This window comes from Lactuca serriola, chromosome 6, assembly GCF_051521515.1.
Source record: "Lactuca serriola cultivar US96UC23 chromosome 6, Lser_US96UC23_V15, whole genome shotgun sequence".
NCBI lineage: Eukaryota > Viridiplantae > Streptophyta > Magnoliopsida > Asterales > Asteraceae > Lactuca > Lactuca serriola.
In genome coordinates, this window is record NC_136413.1 from 153,481,963 (window position 1) to 153,505,335 (window position 23,373).

At 37.9% G+C, this 23,373-nt stretch overlaps 1 protein-coding gene across 1 annotated transcript; it reads right to left on the bottom strand.

Moving 5' to 3' along the window:
- Positions 1–15,038: 15,038 nt before the first annotated feature.
- Positions 15,039–16,430, bottom strand: LOC145058812 (protein cornichon homolog 4-like). Its single transcript, XM_079006700.1, has 4 exons — positions 16,028–16,430; positions 15,573–15,754; positions 15,364–15,486; positions 15,039–15,281 (listed from the first exon to the last, which is right to left on the bottom strand). Exons 1-4 carry the CDS (start codon positions 16,097–16,099, stop codon positions 15,245–15,247), a joined length of 414 nt encoding a protein of 137 aa, XP_078862826.1. The 5' UTR covers positions 16,100–16,430; the 3' UTR covers positions 15,039–15,244.
- Between the last annotated feature and the right edge of the window lie 6,943 nt (positions 16,431–23,373).

The following is a 23,373-nucleotide window of genomic DNA, read 5'->3' on the forward strand; positions in this document are numbered from 1 at the left end:
CCTGTTGATATAGTGAGGATAACTCACCTCGCAACTGCCGAAACTCTGAACTGAAGAAGCAGATTCCCGAATCACCGCCTCACCGAAAATCCCGAACTATCCGAAGCAGCAAAACAATCATTAGACCAAGCATAATATCCTTCCAAGGGTAAATTGACCAATTTACCCTTAACTCAATTCGGCCCATGACTAAGGCCCACAATCAAATTATGAAAGGCCCAACACTAGATAAGCTCTCAAGCCCACTAATGGCCTAAAGACCAAAAGTCTGAAGCAAAGCCCAATATTGGCCCAATTTACTAAATTGGGCCCACCTCACCAAATGGGCCTAGATCCATGGTCCATAATAATTAGTGAGTCCACAATACTCCATCCATAATGACCAGTCACGGCCCAAAATCCAATAGCCCAATAACAACCCAATCTCCTAAGGCCCAAAATGAAAACTCCACAGAGGGAGTACGCTGGGCGTACCCTCCTTGGTACGATGGGCGTACAACGCTGATCGCGAAATGGAAACGGGACACAGACCCACTACGCTAGGCGTACTCTCAGTTACGCCGGGCGTAACTCCTCTGAACTACAACTCCTCATAAGATCTTAATGGCTTTAGCTCTTAAGTCCAAACTTCAGATCCATAGACCAAATATGCCTAGGATTCATAAAGTCTCAAACTTTATTACTTGGGACGTCCATAAAGCTCTTAATCCATTAAGACCTATCTATAACCATGAGAGACAACCAAAGCCCTTGGGACCTCATTTTTCTTACTCAAGACCTCTCTTAAGGTCTAAAAGGACAGCTAATCTCAACCAACTCAAAGCATGCATCAAGATGAGGTTTTTGGGACAAGAATGACATCAAAACTTCACAACACATAGATCTACACAATATGATTGCCAAGCTAGAGACCTTTTACCTCAAAAGAGCCTAAGAATATGATGTCTTTCCAGATCTACAAGCTCCAGCCACTCAACTCCTTCTTTGACAACTTCCTCTTTCTTCTTCTAGCCTCTCTTTTGCCAAAACAAGCTTTCCAAGGCCAAACACACCCAACAATGGAGGTGGGACGGCTATCTAGGGTTTCTGAGGTTAAGAGAGTGCTTATGGAGGCTAGGGTAAGAACCATTATGTTCCTTATATAGTGGCTGACCCTAAATTTAGGGTTTCTGGATGATAGACGTACGCTGGGCGTATGCCGAGGAGCCTCCGCGTTCCTTTCCTCCACTACGTTGGGCGTACGTCCAGCTTACACTGGGCGTACCCAGCCAAACACAAGCGCGCATGCAAGGACCATTGCTGCCCACATCGTTGATTTACAACCTCTCCTCCATCATAAGTCGTTCTTGCCAAACTCTAAATCCACATCAAGGACCGAAATCCCCTTACTCTTGCTCTTGGGAACCGAAAATTAGATATCTCAAGAACGGGGCGTTACAATTCTCCCCCACTTAAATTAGGCTTCGTCCTCGAAGCCTGAGGCAACTCAACTCCAGAGCTACTCCCAATGCACCACCTGGCATTAACCAGACCAGGTTCCTCAAGACACAACCACCGAAACCCAAAACCCAACTTTCCCTTTCTTGCGGTGTTCTGACCACCGCTTCAAACCGGCCACCGGCCTCATCCTCTGATAACCACACTTATCAACTGAATACCACTCCATGATACATCACTCGCTCCCAAACACAACAATCTCTCAACTCATATGAGCTAGAAAAATCTATGAACCACCGGAATTCCCGGTCTGAGCCCAACTTATCCACTTCATGCTGACAGGATGACACATCCTTCAGCCTCAGAGCAACTCCCATGAGTTCTCCACCGCAATCTCATACCCATGCCGGACTGGCTCTAGCATCTTTGGGTTGGGAAAACCCGATACACTGACGACACCTCCAAACATCCCCCATGATGAATTTCCACCACATAAATCAAAATCAGACTAGAAATCCAAGATTTCATCCCTACATTCCTTCCGAGCCTCAGCAAACATCCATCCCGGATGTGATTCCATACCACAGCCGCCGACACACTGCTCATCAACCATGATTGGAACACCCTGATCATAACTCTGCACTACTGCTTTCACTTCTGTGAACTTACACTCCCTCTCGGAGCTACATTCCTTTCCTTTCCCTTACCAAGGAAATCCACTTGGCTGCCTTGACACTACCACAAGTGCAACGGTGCTCACTCAATACTACACCATTCTCTTATAGCATAACCGCTATCCTATGCACCACACATGCTCTGGATCCGCCCGCAAGGACTCTCAAGTCCATGCTCTACCTTCCACCCACCATGATCAATACCCGGGGCCAGACCTTCTAACGCTAATACATCGCGACATACTCAATCCATTTCCTCATACCGATCTAACGACACATGCAGAGTCTTCAGCACGACTGGACCGCCTTACCAGGCCTTCAGCCAATCTGGACCACTCTCAGAACCTTCAGCAGATCTGGACCGCCCTCCAGCGTCTTCAGCCTGGCTGGACCGTTCTCCGAGCCTTCGGCATGACTGGTACGCCTACCGGCCTTCAGTCTATCCGGACCGCTCAACTAGCATTCATCATTCCGAGTTATCCCTCCGGGGAACTCTCCCATGCATACTGTTCTAGCCCTTTAGGGGTTCCGAACTCTATCTCCATCCTACATACTTAATCCCGGCCCGATCCTAGGCCTTCCACAATCAATCACCCTAGGTCTGTATCCCGACCCGCACGCCTGCCACTTACTCATACCAGCCTACGCTATTGGCTGACAGAAACACTGCTGAATCCCAAGCAGCTAAACAACCTCTCGTGCTCATCGATCTTCCGAAGAATTCTCCAATTCTCCCCCACTTAGAGCACTGACTATCAACCACCGGTCGTCATCACCGATCTCCCTCAACAACCCTACACAACACAAGCACTTACACGCGAACTGATTCCCACTAGAACGAGCAACCTTCACAAAATCACATATCAACACTGATCATCCCGGGCTCGAAAGAAACTCGATCTTCAGCTAACCACTCCTCAGACTGCAGATGCTACCCGACATTCAGACCAAACGCCATATTTCCACTAATAACCCTCATGAATGATAACCAACGAAATTCCCAACACTAAACCCATAACCATACCATAACCCTCAAAGAACAACGAATACAATACTGAAAACCACACAACGAGACTAGCAGATAAACAATACTCCATAATAATCACAAGATAACAAGATATCAAGAAAGAAACATACCCACAGCTGCATCCGACACTGCCCTGACCTCCTCTGCTGTAAGCTGAAAAGCATGACCCTAAGCCCTTGGGGGCTCCGCTCCACCCTGACCTCCACCCGTGATCCTCAATGTGGCCGGTGCTGGAGCCTGCACCGGACCTGCAGCAAGCTGTGGATAGTTGACCCTCAAGTGTCCAACCTGATGACAATGATAACAAATCCTCAAATCCCGAACAGGGGCTGTCTGCCGACAATCCCTCGCATAGTGCCCCTCTTTTTCGCACTTACGACATGCACCGCCGGACCTACAAACTCCGGTGTGACCCTTCCCACACTTTCCACAAGTGTGGATGCTCTGATCTCCCACTCTAGAATCAACGGTCTTGGACTGTTTCGGCGCCGGCTGCGACTGCACCGGAGCCTGCCTCATCTCTCGCAACTGCAACTCAATCTCCAACTCACGCCGCCTGGCGGCCTCCTGCAACTCCAACAAGGTCTCGCATCTCTGCTTAGACACAAAGTGCCTGATATCCCTCTTGAGCATACTCAGATATCGGGACATCTGAGCCTGCTCCGAAGCGAACTCAGGGCAAAACATCGCCCTCTCATTGAACATCTTGGTGATCTCCGTCACCGACTCCGAATCCTGCTTCAGTTCCAGGAACTCCTGAGCTAATCTCTCCCTATCAACCCGTGGAACATAACGAGTGCTGAACATCTCCCGGAACTGATCCCATGAAACTGCAGCTCTCTGCGCATCCAAATATGACCCCGTGGTCAATCTCCACCAATCCTTCGCCCCGAGCCTCAACAGGTTCAGAGCACACCTCACCCTCTGATCAGCAGGGCACGAACACGTGAAGAAACACCCCTCCACGTCCAACAACCATCTCATAGCAACAATCGGGTCCTGAACTCTATCAAAGGTAGGAGGCTTCGTATTATCAAAGTCCCGATACTGAAAACCTCGACCGAATCCTCCCCCTGCCGCTGCTACAGCCGTTGTAGCCGCCGCAGCAGCCATCTCTGTGAGGGCCGCATAGCGCTCATCAAAATACTCAATCATAGCGGTCTTGATCGACCCGAATAGTTCCGGCAACTCGGCCCGGAACAACGCAGCAACCTCAGTGTGCAGGATCTCACGGATCCTAGCGTCTAACTCGCCTGTGCTCATCTGACCAATAACCTCGGGCGGTACTGACCCGCCCTGAGCTCCCTCTCCTGCACCTGATCCCGAACCAGATCCGCTCCCAGCATGCCTCGTAACCACCATACTCGAAAAACACCACAAGATCTCAGATACTTCCCACAAACCCGGGAACCAATTCCCAACTCAACCCTAGAGGTCATGGTTTCCCTGATACGCGTATGGGTCCTGTGCTTTCAGTAGTACGGGCCCATACTACCTTCCACACCTACCCATATTTGTATTAAGTACTACCACAACATCCTAGTGAAAAAACATACATAACAAGCGCTCAACCCTCACTCCTAGAGGAACACCGGAAATCTCCCACAGCGGAACCCTAGGCTAGCAGGCATCATAAATCAGACAACATTATCATGAAATCGTGAAGATCTCTAGCCTAGTATTAGCATGCTGTTCTATCAAAGCTCAAAAACAAATATCATGTATGGTATTTTGGGGTTATTTACTGGCTCCGGCTGATCGTACCTCCGCGTCCTCCTTTTACTCATTTTGAAAACCATTTTAAATTCTCTTTTAAAAAAACTCTCCCTGATTTGAGACTGGATTCACACGAATGTTCCTCCAATTCACTCAAACCAAGGCTTTGATACCAACTTGTAAAGACCATAAAATTTCAACCAATTTTAACTTTTCAAAAACAACCCATTTTCATAATGTTATTACAAAAAGGTTTTCAATACAATTATTATCAGTCTTCCCAGAACCATATCATAAAACATAATCATGAGGAGCGGTACGATCATGCCTTTGCCTTGCCACGGTCTCCTGAAGAACCTGAAAAACATTAAACCACAACTGTAAGCCCGAAAGCTTAGTGAGATACCCCCAAAATACCAACCATATATATCATACACGCATAACATGCCATATCATATCAGAACACAGAACAACCATGCACTTCGGGTCTACTGTGTGATTGGTCCGCCGCGCCGGCCTTCAGTCCACCTGGTCCACCCTCCGAGTCTAGCCATATACATTGAGTCTATAGTGTGATTGGTCCGCCCGCACCGGGCCTTCAATCCACCTGGTCCACTCTCTGAGTCTACAGTATGATTGGTCCGCCCGCACTGGGCCTTCAGTGGGCCTGGTCCACTCACCGAGCCTCGACACGTCTGGTCTGCTCTCTTGGGGCCTACAACCTATCCGGACCGCTCGCTGGGCCTTCGGGACAACCGGTCTTCCCTGGGTATGTTAGCCTACAGCACAAAGCAGGACCCGCCTCAACCCCACCCCAGTCCAACAACCATGTGCACATAAACATTCAATCATATAACAATTTACATTCAATCAAGCCGATCTAGCAGATCACATAACATAACATCCTCCTAACCAGGATACCGACCTTAACCAGGTCTCTAACATAATACCATCCTAACTACCAGGATGCAAACATAGCAAAACAATAACATAACAACGATACCCAGATCTCAATCCGATAAAAGGGCTGGCCTTGGTGCCTTCGACCCTGTTGATATAGTGAGGATAACTCACATCGCAACTGCCGAAACTCTGAACTGAAGAAGCAGATTCCCGAATCACCGCCTCACCGAAAATCCCGAACTATCCGAAGCAGCAAAACAATCATTAGACCAAGCATAATATCCTTGCAAGGGTAAATTGACCAATTTACCCTTAACTCAATTCGGCCCATGACTAAGGCACACAATCAAATTATGAAAGGACCAACACTAGATAAGCTCTCAAGCCCACTAATGGCCCAAAGACCAAAAGTCTGAAGCAAAGCCCAATATTGGCCCAATTTACTAAATTGGGCCCACCTCACCAAATGGGCCTAGATCCATGGTCCATAATAATTAGTGAGTCCACAATACTCCATCCATAATGTCCAGTCACGGCCCAAAATCCAATAGCCCAATAACAGCCCAATCTCCTAAGGCCCAAAATGAAAACTCCACAGAGGGAGTACGCTGGGCGTACCCTCCTTGGTACGATGGGCGTACAACGTTGATCGCGAAATGGAAACGGGACACAGACCCACTACACTGGGCGTACTCTCAGTTACGCCGGGCGTAACTCCTCTGAACTACAACTCCTCATAAGATCTTAATGGCTTTAGCTCTTAAGTTCAAACTTCAGATCCATAGACCAAATATGCCTAGGATTCATAAAGTCTCAAACTTTATTACTTGGGATGTCCATAAAGCTCTTAATCCATTAAGACCTATCTATAACCATGAGAGACAACCAAAGCCCTTGGGACCTCATTTTTCTTACTCAAGACCTCTCTTAAGGTCTAAAAGGACAGCTAATCTCAACCAACTCGAAGCATGCATCAAGATGAGGTTTTTGGGACAAGAATGATATCAAAACTTCACAACACATAGATCTACACAATATGATTGCCAAGCTAGAGACTTTTTACCTCAAAAGAGCCTCAGAATATGATGTCTTTCCAGATCTACAAGCTCCAGCCACTCAAATCCTTCTTTGACAACTTCCTCTTTCTTCTTCTAGCCTCTCTTTTGCCAAAACAAGCTTTCCAAGGCCAAACACACCCAACAATGGAGGTGGGACGGCTATCTAGAGTTTCTGAGGTTAAGAGAGTGCTTATGGAGGCTAGGGTAAGAACCATTATGTTCCTTATATAGTGGCTGACCCTAAATTTAGGGTTTCTGGATGATAGACGTACGCTGGGCGTACGCCGAGGGGCCTCCGCGTTCCTTTCCTCCACTACGCTGGGCGTACGTCCAGCTTACGCTGGGCGTACCCAGCCAAACACAAGCGTGCATGCAAGGACCATTGCTTCCCACATCGTTGATTTACAACCTCTCCTCCATCATAAGCCGTTCTTGCCAAACTCTAAATCCATATCAAGGACCGAAACACCCTTACTCTTGCTCTCGGGAACCCAAAATTAGATATCTCAAGAACGGGGCGTTACATGGTGTATAAGAACTTAAACCTTTAAAAGTCGTGGCCATTTAATCAACCCTACTAAATCTAAAGGAAAACTAATATAATAAAAGATAAAAGAAGAACATGTCACAACTCAATCAAGTTTTTCACAAAATCATTGAATATAGTTTTTCAATTGAAAGACAAAATGCTTGAGTTATATTCGTTAAAAAATATTGGTTTTTTATTTTGGGTAAACAACACAAAAAACACTCAGTTTACACAAAAATTCTAATTTGACACTGTGTGTGTGTTTTTTTTTGTATCAAATTTGACATTGTGTTTTCTAATTTGTTACAATTCTGACTACTTACCGGTCAACCAGGTTACATGCTGATCTGGCATGATGACGTGTCAAAATTGATTTTTTTTCCCACAAAAAACACTAAGTTTTCATTTTTTTTATTTTGACACCAAGTTTAATTTTTTTTCTTTCAATTTTGACACAATGTTTTTTTTTGTTCCAAATCGAACATCATTTTTTCCAATTTTGTTTAATGTTGACAATTTTCAATTAAAACTATAGTTTTGTATAAATATAAGGGTTTTTTTTAAAACATTTAAACCTCAGAATATGATGTCTTTCCAGATCTACAAGCTCCAGCCACTCAAATCCTTCTTTGACAACTTCCTCTTTCTTCTTCTAGCCTCTCTTTTGCCAAAACAAGCTTTCCAAGGCCAAACACACCCAACAATGGAGGTGGGACGGCTATCTAGAGTTTCTGAGGTTAAGAGAGTGCTTATGGAGGCTAGGGTAAGAACCATTATGTTCCTTATATAGTGGCTGACCCTAAATTTAGGGTTTCTGGATGATAGACGTACGCTGGGCGTACGCCGAGGGGCCTCCGCGTTCCTTTCCTCCACTACGCTGGGCGTACGTCCAGCTTACGCTGGGCGTACCCAGCCAAACACAAGCGTGCATGCAAGGACCATTGCTTCCCACATCGTTGATTTACAACCTCTCCTCCATCATAAGCCGTTCTTGCCAAACTCTAAATCCATATCAAGGACCGAAACACCCTTACTCTTGCTCTCGGGAACCCAAAATTAGATATCTCAAGAACGGGGCGTTACATGGTGTATAAGAACTTAAACCTTTAAAAGTCGTGGCCATTTAATCAACCCTACTAAATCTAAAGGAAAACTAATATAATAAAAGATAAAAGAAGAACATGTCACAACTCAATCAAGTTTTTCACAAAATCATTGAATATAGTTTTTCAATTGAAAGACAAAATGCTTGAGTTATATTCGTTAAAAAATATTGGTTTTTTATTTTGGGTAAACAACACAAAAAACACTCAGTTTACACAAAAATTCTAATTTGACACTGTGTGTGTGTTTTTTTTTGTATCAAATTTGACATTGTGTTTTCTAATTTGTTACAATTCTGACTACTTACCGGTCAACCAGGTTACATGCTGATCTGGCATGATGACGTGTCAAAATTGATTTTTTTTCCCACAAAAAACACTAAGTTTTCATTTTTTTTATTTTGACACCAAGTTTAATTTTTTTTCTTTCAATTTTGACACAATGTTTTTTTTTGTTCCAAATCGAACATCATTTTTTCCAATTTTGTTTAATGTTGACAATTTTCAATTAAAACTATAGTTTTGTATAAATATAAGGGTTTTTTTTAAAACATTTAAACCTCAGAATATAATGTCTTTCCAGATCTACAAGCTCCAGCCACTCAAATCCTTCTTTGACAACTTCCTCTTTCTTCTTCTAGCCTCTCTTTTGCCAAAACAAGCTTTCCAAGGCCAAACACACCCAACAATGGAGGTGGGATGGCTATCTAGAGTTTCTGAGGTTAAGAGAGTGCTTATGGAGGCTAGGGTAAGAACCATTATGTTCCTTATATAGTGGCTGACCCTAAATTTAGGGTTTCTGGATGATAGACGTACGCTGGGCGTACGCCGAGGGGCCTCCGCGTTCCTTTCCTCCACTACGCTGGGCGTACGTCCAGCTTACGCTGGGCGTACCCAGCCAAACACAAGCGTGCATGCAAGGACCATTGCTTCCCACATCGTTGATTTACAACCTCTCCTCCATCATAAGCCGTTCTTGCCAAACTCTAAATCCATATCAAGGACCGAAACACCCTTACTCTTGCTCTCGGGAACCCAAAATTAGATATCTCAAGAACGGGGCGTTACATGGTGTATAAGAACTTAAACCTTTAAAAGTCGTGGCCATTTAATCAACCCTACTAAATCTAAAGGAAAACTAATATAATAAAAGATAAAAGAAGAACATGTCACAACTCAATCAAGTTTTTCACAAAATCATTGAATATAGTTTTTCAATTGAAAGACAAAATGCTTGAGTTATATTCGTTAAAAAATATTGGTTTTTTATTTTGGGTAAACAACACAAAAAACACTCAGTTTACACAAAAATTCTAATTTGACACTGTGTGTGTGTTTTTTTTTGTATCAAATTTGACATTGTGTTTTCTAATTTGTTACAATTCTGACTACTTACCGGTCAACCATGTTACATGCTGATCTGGCATGATGACGTGTCAGTTATGATGACGTGTCAAAATTGATTTTTTTTCCCATAAAAAACACTAAGTTTTCATTTTTTTTTATTTTGACACCAAGTTTAATTTTTTTTCTTTCAATTTTGACACAATGTTTTTTTTTGTTCCAAATCGAACATCATTTTTTCCAATTTTGTTTAATGTTGACAATTTTCAATTAAAACTATAGTTTTGTATAAATATAAGGGTTTTTTTTAAAACATTTAAACCTCAGAATATAATGTCTTTCCAGATCTACAAGCTCCAGCCACTCAAATCCTTCTTTGACAACTTCCTCTTTCTTCTTCTAGCCTCTCTTTTGCCAAAACAAGCTTTCCAAGGCCAAACACACCCAACAATGGAGGTGGGATGGCTATCTAGAGTTTCTGAGGTTAAGAGAGTGCTTATGGAGGCTAGGGTAAGAACCATTATGTTCCTTATATAGTGGCTGACCCTAAATTTAGGGTTTCTGGATGATAGACGTACGCTGGGCGTACGCCGAGGGGCCTCCGCGTTCCTTTCCTCCACTACGCTGGGCGTACGTCCAGCTTACGCTGGGCGTACCCAGCCAAACACAAGCGTGCATGCAAGGACCATTGCTTCCCACATCGTTGATTTACAACCTCTCCTCCATCATAAGCCGTTCTTGCCAAACTCTAAATCCATATCAAGGACCGAAACACCCTTACTCTTGCTCTCGGGAACCCAAAATTAGATATCTCAAGAACGGGGCGTTACATGGTGTATAAGAACTTAAACCTTTAAAAGTCGTGGCCATTTAATCAACCCTACTAAATCTAAAGGAAAACTAATATAATAAAAGATAAAAGAAGAACATGTCACAACTCAATCAAGTTTTTCACAAAATCATTGAATATAGTTTTTCAATTGAAAGACAAAATGCTTGAGTTATATTCGTTAAAAAATATTGGTTTTTTATTTTGGGTAAACAACACAAAAAACACTCAGTTTACACAAAAATTCTAATTTGACACTGTGTGTGTGTTTTTTTTTGTATCAAATTTGACATTGTGTTTTCTAATTTGTTACAATTCTGACTACTTACCGGTCAACCATGTTACATGCTGATCTGGCATGATGACGTGTCAGTTATGATGACGTGTCAAAATTGATTTTTTTTCCCATAAAAAACACTAAGTTTTCATTTTTTTTTATTTTGACACCAAGTTTAATTTTTTTTCTTTCAATTTTGACACAATGTTTTTTTTTGTTCCAAATCGAACATCATTTTTTCCAATTTTGTTTAATGTTGACAATTTTCAATTAAAACTATAGTTTTGTATAAATATAAGGGTTTTTTTTAAAACATTTAAACCTCAGAATATAATGTCTTTCCAGATCTACAAGCTCCAGCCACTCAAATCCTTCTTTGACAACTTCCTCTTTCTTCTTCTAGCCTCTCTTTTGCCAAAACAAGCTTTCCAAGGCCAAACACACCCAACAATGGAGGTGGGATGGCTATCTAGAGTTTCTGAGGTTAAGAGAGTGCTTATGGAGGCTAGGGTAAGAACCATTATGTTCCTTATATAGTGGCTGACCCTAAATTTAGGGTTTCTGGATGATAGACGTACGCTGGGCGTACGCCGAGGGGCCTCCGCGTTCCTTTCCTCCACTACGCTGGGCGTACGTCCAGCTTACGCTGGGCGTACCCAGCCAAACACAAGCGTGCATGCAAGGACCATTGCTTCCCACATCGTTGATTTACAACCTCTCCTCCATCATAAGCCGTTCTTGCCAAACTCTAAATCCATATCAAGGACCGAAACACCCTTACTCTTGCTCTCGGGAACCCAAAATTAGGTATCTCAAGAACGGGGCGTTACATGGTGTATAAGAACTTAAACCTTTAAAAGTCGTGGCCATTTAATCAACCCTACTAAATCTAAAGGAAAACTAATATAATAAAAGATAAAAGAAGAACATGTCACAACTCAATCAAGTTTTTCACAAAATCATTGAATATAGTTTTTCAATTGAAAGACAAAATGCTTGAGTTATATTCGTTAAAAAATATTGGTTTTTTATTTTGGGTAAACAACACAAAAAACACTCAGTTTACACAAAAATTCTAATTTGACACTGTGTGTGTGTTTTTTTTTGTATCAAATTTGACATTGTGTTTTCTAATTTGTTACAATTCTGACTACTTACCGGTCAACCATGTTACATGCTGATCTGGCATGATGACGTGTCAAAAATTGATTTTTTTCCCACAAAAAACACTAAGTTTTCATTTTTTTTATTTTGACACCAAGTTTAATTTTTTTTCTTTCAATTTTGACACAATGTTTTTTTTTGTTCCAAATCGAACATCATTTTTTCCAATTTTGTTTAATGTTGACAATTTTCAATTAAAACTATAGTTTTGTATAAATATAAGGGTTTTTTTTTTTAAAACATTTAAACCATCATTTTTTTTGAACATTTTTTCCAATTTTGTTTAATGTTGACAATTATCAGAACTGACACGTCATCATGTAACCTGGTTGACCGGTCAAGTGGTCAGAATTGTAACAAATTAGAAAACACAGTGTTAAATTTGAGACAAAAAAACACAGTGTCAAATTAGAATTTTGGTGTAAACTGAGTATCTTTTGTGTTGTTTACCCTTTTAATTTCTCTATAAACTTCAATAATTATTTGCAATAAAAATATTTATAATTGATCTTTTTCATTCCATAATTGAACTTAATTCAATGGTATTCTATTAAAACAAAACTAAGAGAAAATGAAATTGGATTTGTTTTATTTAAAACTACGTTGTTTAAAAGGTTTTATACCTATGCTTATATACATAACAGTCATGTATTCACTTTTTCCCATAAACACACATGAACACAAATTCAAAAATTTAGTGACTAATTTTAATACAAAAAAATTTAAGTTACCTTAAATAAAAAAAAGGAAGTTTAGTTGCCCTCGACATCCAAAAAAAATTATAACAACTTGTTGTTTACGGTCATAATGACCATTTTGACAAAAATGAACAAGTTCAATGATATTTTAAAATTTAAAACAAGTTAGGTGGCAAAAAAACACAAATAGTAGTGGATCTAAAGGGTTTTAAGAAGGCTGGTGCAACCGCTTAAATTTCAAGAAATAGTGTAATATTTTTTTTTTGGAAATTTTATAGTGTAGTGTAAATTTTCGGATCCTACCACTCTTTATTTATAATAATGATACTTTTGTATTAAGTTATGATTTATGAACATATAATATAAAAACTTACACCTTCAGCTTATAAATGCATTTTTTTTTCTCGAATGACAAATGCAATTCTTAAGATAAAATTCATACATCTTTTGATGCACTTGATTTTGTAAAAAATGTAATCGCTTTCAGTTTAAGTTTCCACAAAGTTCTTGAAATTATTTTAAAGTTCATTGTCAACAAAGAAAGGGCGGCTATCACACTATGCACTCACGAAGGTATATCGTATATGCTCGGAAGTTAGAAATCGGAATCTCTACAAGTACAAGATGACTTTTAATTGTTTTATCATGGATATTTTTTTGTTTACTCGTTGTTATATTATTATAATACTTTTATATTAATTCTTGGTTTGACTTGATTTTGTTAATTAGTTATAATTTTTCGTAATTTTTTTGATCTTTGTAACCTTGTTTGTTTTTTTTATAAATATTGAAGTGAATTATTTTTAAATTTTAATAGTAAAATAAATGATGCATTTTGTTTTTAACTTTGATAATTTTTTAAATCGAAGTATTCAGTTTGTTTATAATTTGTAGTTTAAATACCAAGTTCTAATATAGTTCTATAAATATCTAGTTTTTATGAGAATTTTTAATAATTCATATAAATGATGCCATTTTGCTATTTTTTTTTTAATTTAAGTGTTTTGCTTGTTATTGATTAAATTTCAAACATTTAAATACTTTGTTTTTAATATTTAATAATTTATGGTTAAATAAAGATGTTTATTAAAGCAACTTTGACAAGTCTTTATAACATAGGCTTTGTTAATGAACGTTGGGCCATGCTCATGATATAATATAAGACATATAAAGACAAACAAAACATCCAATGAAGTCATTAAAATAATATTCATGAAATTTCTTGCTATTTACATAAATATTAGTTAATTAAGAATAATGTTCCAGAATCACAAGTAAAATCAATTTCCATGAAAAGTACCATATCACCTTGTGGACAAAGCTACCCAAGCACCTTATATATACACACACCATTAATCAATCCTTAATCATGTCAACTTAACCAAGAGGAATGAAGAATACATGGGCGTATACACTTCCATTACTTATTTTATGTTTGATTACTTGTCTTTCTTTTCTCGTGATTTTTGGTCTTGTTGGAAGCCGTTTTCTGATTTTCTTTACTTTCAATACTGCTTTAAGCGTTGTTATTAGTAGAAGCTCAAAATCTTGTGGAGACGATATATTATTAAGATTAGTGATAAACTCATTTGCATACGAGGACAAGGAAGCAGAAATAGAAGTTGGTAGTAGTTGTGACAGTGTTGATGATCATGATGATATCAACACTGCACCCAATGAAATCGATGATTGTGAATGCGATAGTGAACCCGAACTAGTTCAAAAACATGTAAACGACGATGAAGAATTTTTAGATGAAGAAGTTGATGATGATCTTGGAGTTGATGATGATCTTGAAAAAAGAAGTCAAGAATTTATCGAAAAAGGAAGACAAAGATGGAGGGAAGAAATGGAAAGGGACCATATGAATAGATTTAGATGACACTTTTGTTGTCTATTTATGTATATATTTTTTTATATTTGAATTTGACATGTAAAAAAGTAATCTCCTAGTTTTTTTGTGAGATTAAATGTTGAATTTGTTATATAAGTTTTGCCATATAATAATATAACAACCCCTTAGTCTTTTTGCTTGGGATTTTTACTTCATTGCTTTGCATGTTGTCAAACTAACCAATCTATTTAGGTCTAGAAGACTAAAAAGATTGGATATCCGTAACAATTCATTTCAATATGTGAACCTTTTTGGATCTAATCATATGACATTTTAGTATTATTATCCCAAATTGTATATATTCACTATGTTTATTGCTTTTAAATCCACTTCAACTAGTATTTTACTATTGTCAAGGCAAATAAAAAGAAACTCTTTTTGCACCTTTTGAAAAAAGAAATCTATATAAATATTAACTCATAGAAGCATAACTCGCCAACTTAACCAAAAACAAATTACATGATAACTCATAAAAACCACAACTCACCAAAAAATAAAACAAACCAAAATATAATTTTACACGTAAAGAACTCTTATCGAATTCCATGCAACACAAAATGGAGTCTTCAAGCTTTGATTCATTCTTTCCACTTACACATTGTCATCTTCTAATGCATTATATATCATCCTACAATCAACATTGAAAAAATTAGTAAAACACGTTTTTCGAGTAATTAAAAAAGATCCCACATGTATTATGTTATACTTACCAAAATAAAGTTATAAATAGTAGAAAAACAAGATGACCAAGTTTAAAAAGTCGTTGCTTTTTTTCCCCATTAAGTTGGTTAAAAATCTCTGTGACATCAACCAGATGTTGTCTTCGAGCATACCTGCATACGTATAATCTTTCTTTAACAACAAAATAAAAGAATCCTGTGAAGCTTTTTCATGGTGATAAAGGAAGATCTAGACTTACAATCTTATATTGTAGTAGAGATATGGAACAGCAAGAATGAACATCATCCAATGCCCAGTTACAAGATACAGTAAGCATAAAACGCCTTGTGTGATGAATTCTGGGATGATCACATTGTTTATCCGAGATGCAGAATCATAAGGATTAATGTAATCAAACTCTAAATCTGCAAAACATATAAGCTGCAATTTGAAAGATAGTAATCAATCAGAGTTTTTCATGAAGGTTTCTGAGAATCGATTTCAGCAATAGAACTTCATATGAACCCTAATTTCACACTTGGGATATGATTATTGGTAGAATCGAATGATAGGAAGTATAATTCATTACAATAAAACCACCAATCGAGATGTTATAACTTATAAGTTCATTATAAATCGAATATGGAAGATCCAGATGTATGAAAGGAATATCGCAGAATTAACAAATATTCGAGCTAGGGTTTTGAGAATAACCTGATAAACAACAATAACGAGGATACCTATGAGGATGAAGAAGAACAGTAGCCATGCAAGCGTATCCCACATCTCAATCCTCTATTTTGTTTTCCTCTCGCTCTATATGTAAACGATTGATTGTGACTGGCTTATTAGGTAGTGAAAGGACAGAGATGAGTGAAACAGGGAGCAATGGCCGCAGAATTTGCGATGAATACACGAAAATCCGATTGCCGGGAAGCCAGAACGAAGAGGAAACAATCGCCGGATGATTGAATTGTTTCGGAAAAGTTGTGTTCTCCGGCCGGCGATGTTTTTCCGGTAGATACGCGAGGATTGTGAAGATCAAATAAGAAAGATGGAAGAGATGGAGCCGAGTGATCAAGGATTGATTTTTAGTATTGTCGAAGGTAGCGAATCCATGAAGGGAAGAAATAATTTTTGTTTTTGTGGGGTGGTTTTGGTTTATTTTAGTAAGTATAGGGGATTTTGTGGAGTAGCTGGATAAAGTTTGGAAGTATAAATGTATAATACTACGATATTGACCACATTGACCATAGAAAATGTTTCACTAAAATAACTATATATATAGTAGAAGATTATATCTTGGGTTAGGTTGAGCAAACATACTTATGATACCAAACCGAATCTGTATATAGAACATTATATTTTGGTATGGTATTCTGTTTTTATTTTTGTGTAATTTTGGTTTTTGTATTTTCGGTTTACTTTCTGTATTTTTGTTACTTCTAGGTTCAAACTAAGCTTACTTTTCTGAACCAAACATTAACCGTCCTTATATTTCGATTGGGCATTTAGTTGTTACTTTTGTTATTTCGGTTTTGAGTACTTTCGATTCAGTTCTGATCTGGTGTATGTGTGTATAGACATATACTACCCGCAGAGCTTGGATACGGTTTCCCGATTGGAGATCCATGGATCACAAACGGTATTTGCCCATGACATTTCGCCTTTGAAAAGTGTTATTGCTTCTCAATGGCCGGGAAAAATAGACAGCTGAAAATGGAAGAATGCATGTTATGGAGCCTAAAGCATTCAGGTACTTGAATTCACCTCTTATCTTGGTTACGCTTCATTTAATGAGATCTAACAAAATAACCATGATGTCCACCAAACAATACCTATGAAGGTACGACAAAGGGTCCCATAGTTCCCATTTTTTGTTTTCGTCGCCGCCATCTACCATCTCTTTCAGCACAAAAAAGAACGAAGACCATCATTTTCGTTTGCGCATGTAAATCATTTGTTGATAAATCGTGAGAAACGACCCACGATCATCATTCTCATTGTTGTCATCGTTACCATGGAATATGACATTTTAACTATACATTCATAAATCAAATTGTAATACCCTAAAATTTAAGACCAAAAATTACATTTTAAGAATAATAAAACCATCATCCAAAACGTGTTCATAAAACCATAAAAGAAAATCAGATTATGCCAATAATCATCCAAGTACATCAAATCAACAAATTACGGAACAACGTGGTGTGTGCGATGCGATCATTCTAAGATAGTCTTGGAACAAGTACATCAAGTCACATAGAACCGGTTAGCATCCCTTGTGGCGGTTCTGAAAGGTCCACACACATCGGTGTGTATGAGATCCAACAAACCTTCACCCCTTTCACAAGTACCAGAGAAGGGTGACTTGATCATCTTTCCAAGTAAACAAGATTCGCAAGTGTCATCCGACCTTAAGTCGAATGACTCCAAAACTCCAGCCTTTTGGAGTTGGCTTATGCCCTTCTTGCTGATATGTACAAGACAACAATGCCAGAAGCATGCCTTATCCAAATCATTGGAAGAATCAATGTGCAACACATTATTTCCTACGTTGTCTACAACCATCACAGTTTCATATACACCATTACAAGGAAATGCTTTAATATAAAAAACACCATTATAAAAAATATTAATAGCACCGATTTCATTATCAAATGAAAAACTAAAACCTTGTTTGTACAAACCATGAAGGGAAATAATATTTCTTGCAATTTCAAACAAGTAGCAACAATTATTCAAATCTAATTCTAACCCACTACTAAGCAATAAAGAATAAACTCCAATCTTGGTGACAGGTGAAACCTTCCTATTCTCAAGTTCATCTTCCCGTGCTCCACATCCTTACTTCTTCTTAGTCCCTGCAAATCAGAACAAATGTGAAATCCACAACCTGTATCAAGGACCCAAGAACAAGAATGTGATGAGTTATTAGATAGAATAGTATAAATACCTGCATGGGTGACCTTAACCTTCCCATCTTTGACATCCTGCAAGTATTTGGGGCAGCTTCGCTTCTAATGCCCTTTCTCATGACAATAGAAACACTCTGCTTTCTTAGGAATGGTAGAGGGAGCAGCAAAACCAGCCTTGGTCACACTTGAAGATGATCCATCAAGAGACTTTCCCTTGTGGCTCTTAGAGGGAGCCTTCCTCTTCTTCCCTTTCCCATGTCCAATTGCCAAGACAGAGGCAGTAGCTGTCGGAGTAGAAACAGATTTACCTTTGAGACTACTTTCAACAGTCCTCAAAAGGCCTTGAAGCTTGCTAAGTGTGACATCCTCCTTGTTTATATGATATGTCATACATAACTGGTCATAACATAGAGGTAAGGAGTGTAGAATATCGATGGCCAACTCCTCATTGAAGTTCACATTCAACTTCAGTAAGCGGTCCATAAACCTTTGCATTTTATGCAAGTGGGCCGTGATGGGTTCACCATCCTTCATCTTTCTTGTTATCTTGGAGGCGATGATTTCATACCTCTCTTGACGAGCACTCTGATGGTATCTTTCCATCAGGTCTTGGTGCATCTCAAAAGGGAAGAAGTCATCATAGGAATTTTGGAGTTCAGCTGTCATGGTGGCCAACATGATACAAGACACCTTGGTGGCATCCTTCTCATGAGTCCTAAACATAGTCCGAATTAGTTAATTATTAATTAGAATTAATATGGAATTAATCCATAATTAATTAAAATTAATTAAAGGTGTAAGGGATAAATTGTAATTGTTCAATAGTTGAACAAAAGAGACAATTCTAGAATAGTTCATGACATGGACGGTTTTGGAGCCTTTCTAAAGGTTTCTAGAAGGTTCTTGGTAGCAAATATGGAAAGGATTTGAATAGGGATTAAATCTATTATTTAATCATTCAAATCTTGATTTTCCTCTAAGTTACATAGACTATAAATACGACCCTTGGGGTACTTAATTTCGTGGCTCTCTCATACTTGAAAAGGGAGAACGAAATTATCGTCCTCTTTCTCCTCTTTCCTCTCAATCCTAGGGTTTCTTGCGTTTTGGGTGTGAACCATTAGAGGCTCGTGTACTATTGGAGCTAGTTTTCCAATTAGATAACAAAGGTTTTGATTAGCTTGATTGGAGTCAACAAAAGGTATGTATCTATAACCATGAATTTTGATTCATAAGGTTTTTAGTTTGTGTTTTCATAAGTATGTTGTTATTAGATGTGCAAAGGCATGGATCCTATTTAGGTTACATGTACCCTTAAATGTTAAGTGAAATTCTATAAATACATTCTTATTGTAACCTAGAATTCTCATCAGTGGTATTAGAGCCATGATTTTCACATTAATGGTGCATAATAGGTGAAAGCGAAACAAACAAAAATCGACAAAACTGTCTGTCACGTCGTGACTAGTCTTCTGTCATGACGTGAAGACAATCTGGATTGTGATATCCAGATTTTCTTGACTTATCTCAAATGATAGGATAATTACTTGTTAATCTATGTTATTTTAAATGTATAAAATCTAAATATATCAACTAGATAATTAAGAATCCTAATTTGAATATAAGAGGAAGATAAATAAGATAATTTCCAATTATAAGATAATATAATTATCCTAATAAGGTTTAAGAAAATTAATTAAAGGTATAATTAATATATAATTCTTAAATCATATGTTCAAATATTAATTATTAATTATTAATTGAATTAATGTGATTTAAACATTGTAATTTAAAAAATTTTAACATACACCCTATACATATGTATAAATGTCTATGACTATATGGATCATTAGAAATTCAGTCAAATCTCTAGTACACCTCATTCACAAAGCCATAATATAAGAGAGGTATAAGGAAACAACCTATAAAATGACCGTTGAATGAGTTTCCTTTGCACCCTCCACTTCTTTGTGTGGTAGTGGGTCGTTAGCCGAACGAGTTTGATAGGACATAATCACATTAAAAGTATCATGTATGAAGTACTGGAACATTCATAAAATCCCACTTTAGTTACTTTACGAAAATGTGAAATTGTATGCTAATCCATGAAAACACACATTATTTCTTCATGAGTCGTTAGTGGAGCATATGTGGATAACCGACACACAAATTCAAGACTACAAAGTTGAAATGATGGCATATTCTTGAAATTTATGATTATTGAGAGAGTGTATGTGGTTAACCAGCATGTTAATGTGGGATCTTAAATGACCTCGAGGGTTTCACATGAGTTTGCATGGTTATTAACACCTTATTTGTGATCCTCGACATCCCAGTCACAAATTGAAGAGCATAGTAAAATATTAACACACCATTTCTTGTACAATGATCTCAAAGAGCTAGGAGTTTCATTTTGATTGAAATTGGTAAAATGCTTTACCTACGTAAAATAGTTTTCTAATATGACTACAACATCCCTCTTCATATTGCGAATCATATTTATGGATCCTAGCCTTAATTTAATGTTGGGTTAATAATTAAGGATTAAATAAACTTCATTAAACTTTATCCTTTAGGTTAGATGAAATCCTCTCCCACCTCCTCACTCACTTTCTAATTCTGACTTCTCTTTGTTCTCTGTTAGGAATTGCTCATGTACTATGGGAGATTCCTCTATTTTGATATTGGGAAAGATTTTCATAGTGAGCATATCTCTTAAATACATAATGCATCAAATTTAGATAAGTTATTCCGGAAAATTTTAGATTTGTCAAATAAGGTCTCTTGCATCATTATGTTTATGTCCTCGATGTTTGTAACGACCCAATTTTCAAAAGAAAATTTTCATTTCTAAATAATCAAAACATTTCCAAATAACTACAAAATCACAAGAACAATTGTTTTCAAATTCATAGTATCAACATTTTTATTTCAAATATCAAAGTGTCCCATAAAACGCCTGAGAGAGTGAATGTTGCTGATGGGTTTGAGTATACTATAACATCCTACGGTGCACATACAACCCTAATTACCTTGGATCTATGTTTTCACTAATTATACATGCAAATGGATTCCAAGGCATTAAACCAATAACTAGCATGCAATTTGACATAAACAATACAAGATACTAGTTAGAGTAACATACCTTTTATGTGGCTTGAAGTCTTGATGTATTTGGTGTTTCTAGAAAGACTTTGGCCTTTAAGAACTTAGTGCCCTAATTGTTGCACCTCAAATGGAATCACAACTCACCTAGGACGAAGGTGACTCTTGAGAGAGAATTCCATGCACCAAAACACCTCCATATTTCTTTAAGAATAGAAGCACTTACAAGCAACGATTTTGAGCAATGGAGTATGTATTTATATGTGTGGATTCCAAGGGACATGGGTATAACCCAAATCCATACCTATGGGTTTTATGATCCATGGTTCATGTGGCCCAACTCTTTATGTATCCATACATAAACTTGGTCCAACATGGATCATAAGCCTAACACATATAAATATAACTAATTACCATATTTAGTCCCCATAGATTTAATTAGTCTCTTTTGATCATTAAATTAATTCCAAATTAATTCTTGATCAATACTAATTAAAACATATGATTTCATATTAATATAATATAACTTATAATATATTAACCGATCATATGTAACCTTCTCTCAAAAGTCCATCCTAACAAATTGTCCTGGTGTTATGCAACCCAAATGGACCATGCTACTCTCGGGTCAAGTACATACCAATAATAGTTATGGTCTTAGACATATAATCCAACAATCTCCCACTTAGATAATTCTAAAACTATTATTGCTTATGACTCCAAGATCCCAACTAGCAATCGTAGCTCTTAAAAGCCGCTGTCGAACTCTGACCTAGTCAATGACGTGTCCATTAGATAAAGGATCATATATTCCTCCATTGTAGATATCATATGGACTGAGGCATGGATTATAATCATTCTCTATGTTCATTTGTTGTTTCCCGATTTCTGATTTATGACGACAGACTAATTGAGCAAATCAAATCAGTCCAGGCCCGGCCGAGCACTTACGTTTGTCATCACTAGATCATCGAGGGGCCCGCAGATATTGCTTTTATCCCTCCAAGGGTAAAAGGAAAGGATAAACTTGGACTCATATGCTTTCTCTATATACTTATCAAATCACACACAAAAATGCATTTTATAACACCAAGTTACTAGTGTGTTTTCACATAATCAATGTGTAACCGACTTGTAGACTGCAACTCGTACCTCTTGGTTTGAAGAATATAAGATATTATTGTCTCATGATCACTCGTGATAAAATCCACGAAGTGTGTCAAATGAGCGTGAGTTTAATCCAATACTCGAATCTCATTCCAGGAGCACTCATGAACACTACATCTATGTCTAGGCCACCTAGACAAACTACAGACCCATTCATGATAGTCTTGATTCATACCTAGTTCCAACGTATGATTGACTGTGGAGAGTTTGAATAAGCTAGTTATTCGGGAAGTCAAAAAATACAAAGTGAAACACATAATCGAATCCAATTTGTTCTCAGAACTTATGAATATAAATAAAACACCTTTTATTTATCACCATATTGATTACACATTATTCATTGTATAATGTTTTGAATTATCAACGTAATACTTGAATTAAAACAATAGACATGCCATGCTCCAAGCATGCACACTATGTTTGTCCAAACAATAGTTACGCCATACTCCAAGTATGCACACTATGTTTGTCTATGATCCTTACTTTGTGAAATAGACCAATTGAACATGATTCCAATGATGCTCATTTCACAATCCCAATCCTTATCGTAAATGTAAGAATTCCAAAATCCTACCATTTACCGAAATCTGTTAGATTCTAAACTTATATGCATTGATCCTCTTGTAATGACTATGCACAAAGACTTGGCAATAAACATTACAAAGTATTCCAATGGAGAACAATTCCATGGAAACGGAGTTTCAAATTCAAAGTACATTCCTTTGAACATCCTTCTTACATTAAGTTTTCTAATCTTACATAGATTTAATGAATAACTTCCACCTACGAAACATTTCCATATTCCCATTATGACTATCACTTCTGAATAAGAGTTTCCTCTTTTCAGACTATGTCAATATGGTCCTCTCA

Coding starts and splice junctions, on each gene's coding strand:
- LOC145058812 (XM_079006700.1), bottom strand. CDS start 16,099: ATGTGGGATACGCTTGCATGGCTACTGTTCTTCTTCATCCTCATAGGT. Junction 15,755..16,027: donor TCGTTATTGTTGTTTATCAG/GTTATTCTCAAA, acceptor TTCAAATTGCAG/CTTATATGTTTTGCAGATTT. Junction 15,487..15,572: donor CTCTACTACAATATAAGATT/GTAAGTCTAGAT, acceptor ATACGTATGCAG/GTATGCTCGAAGACAACATC.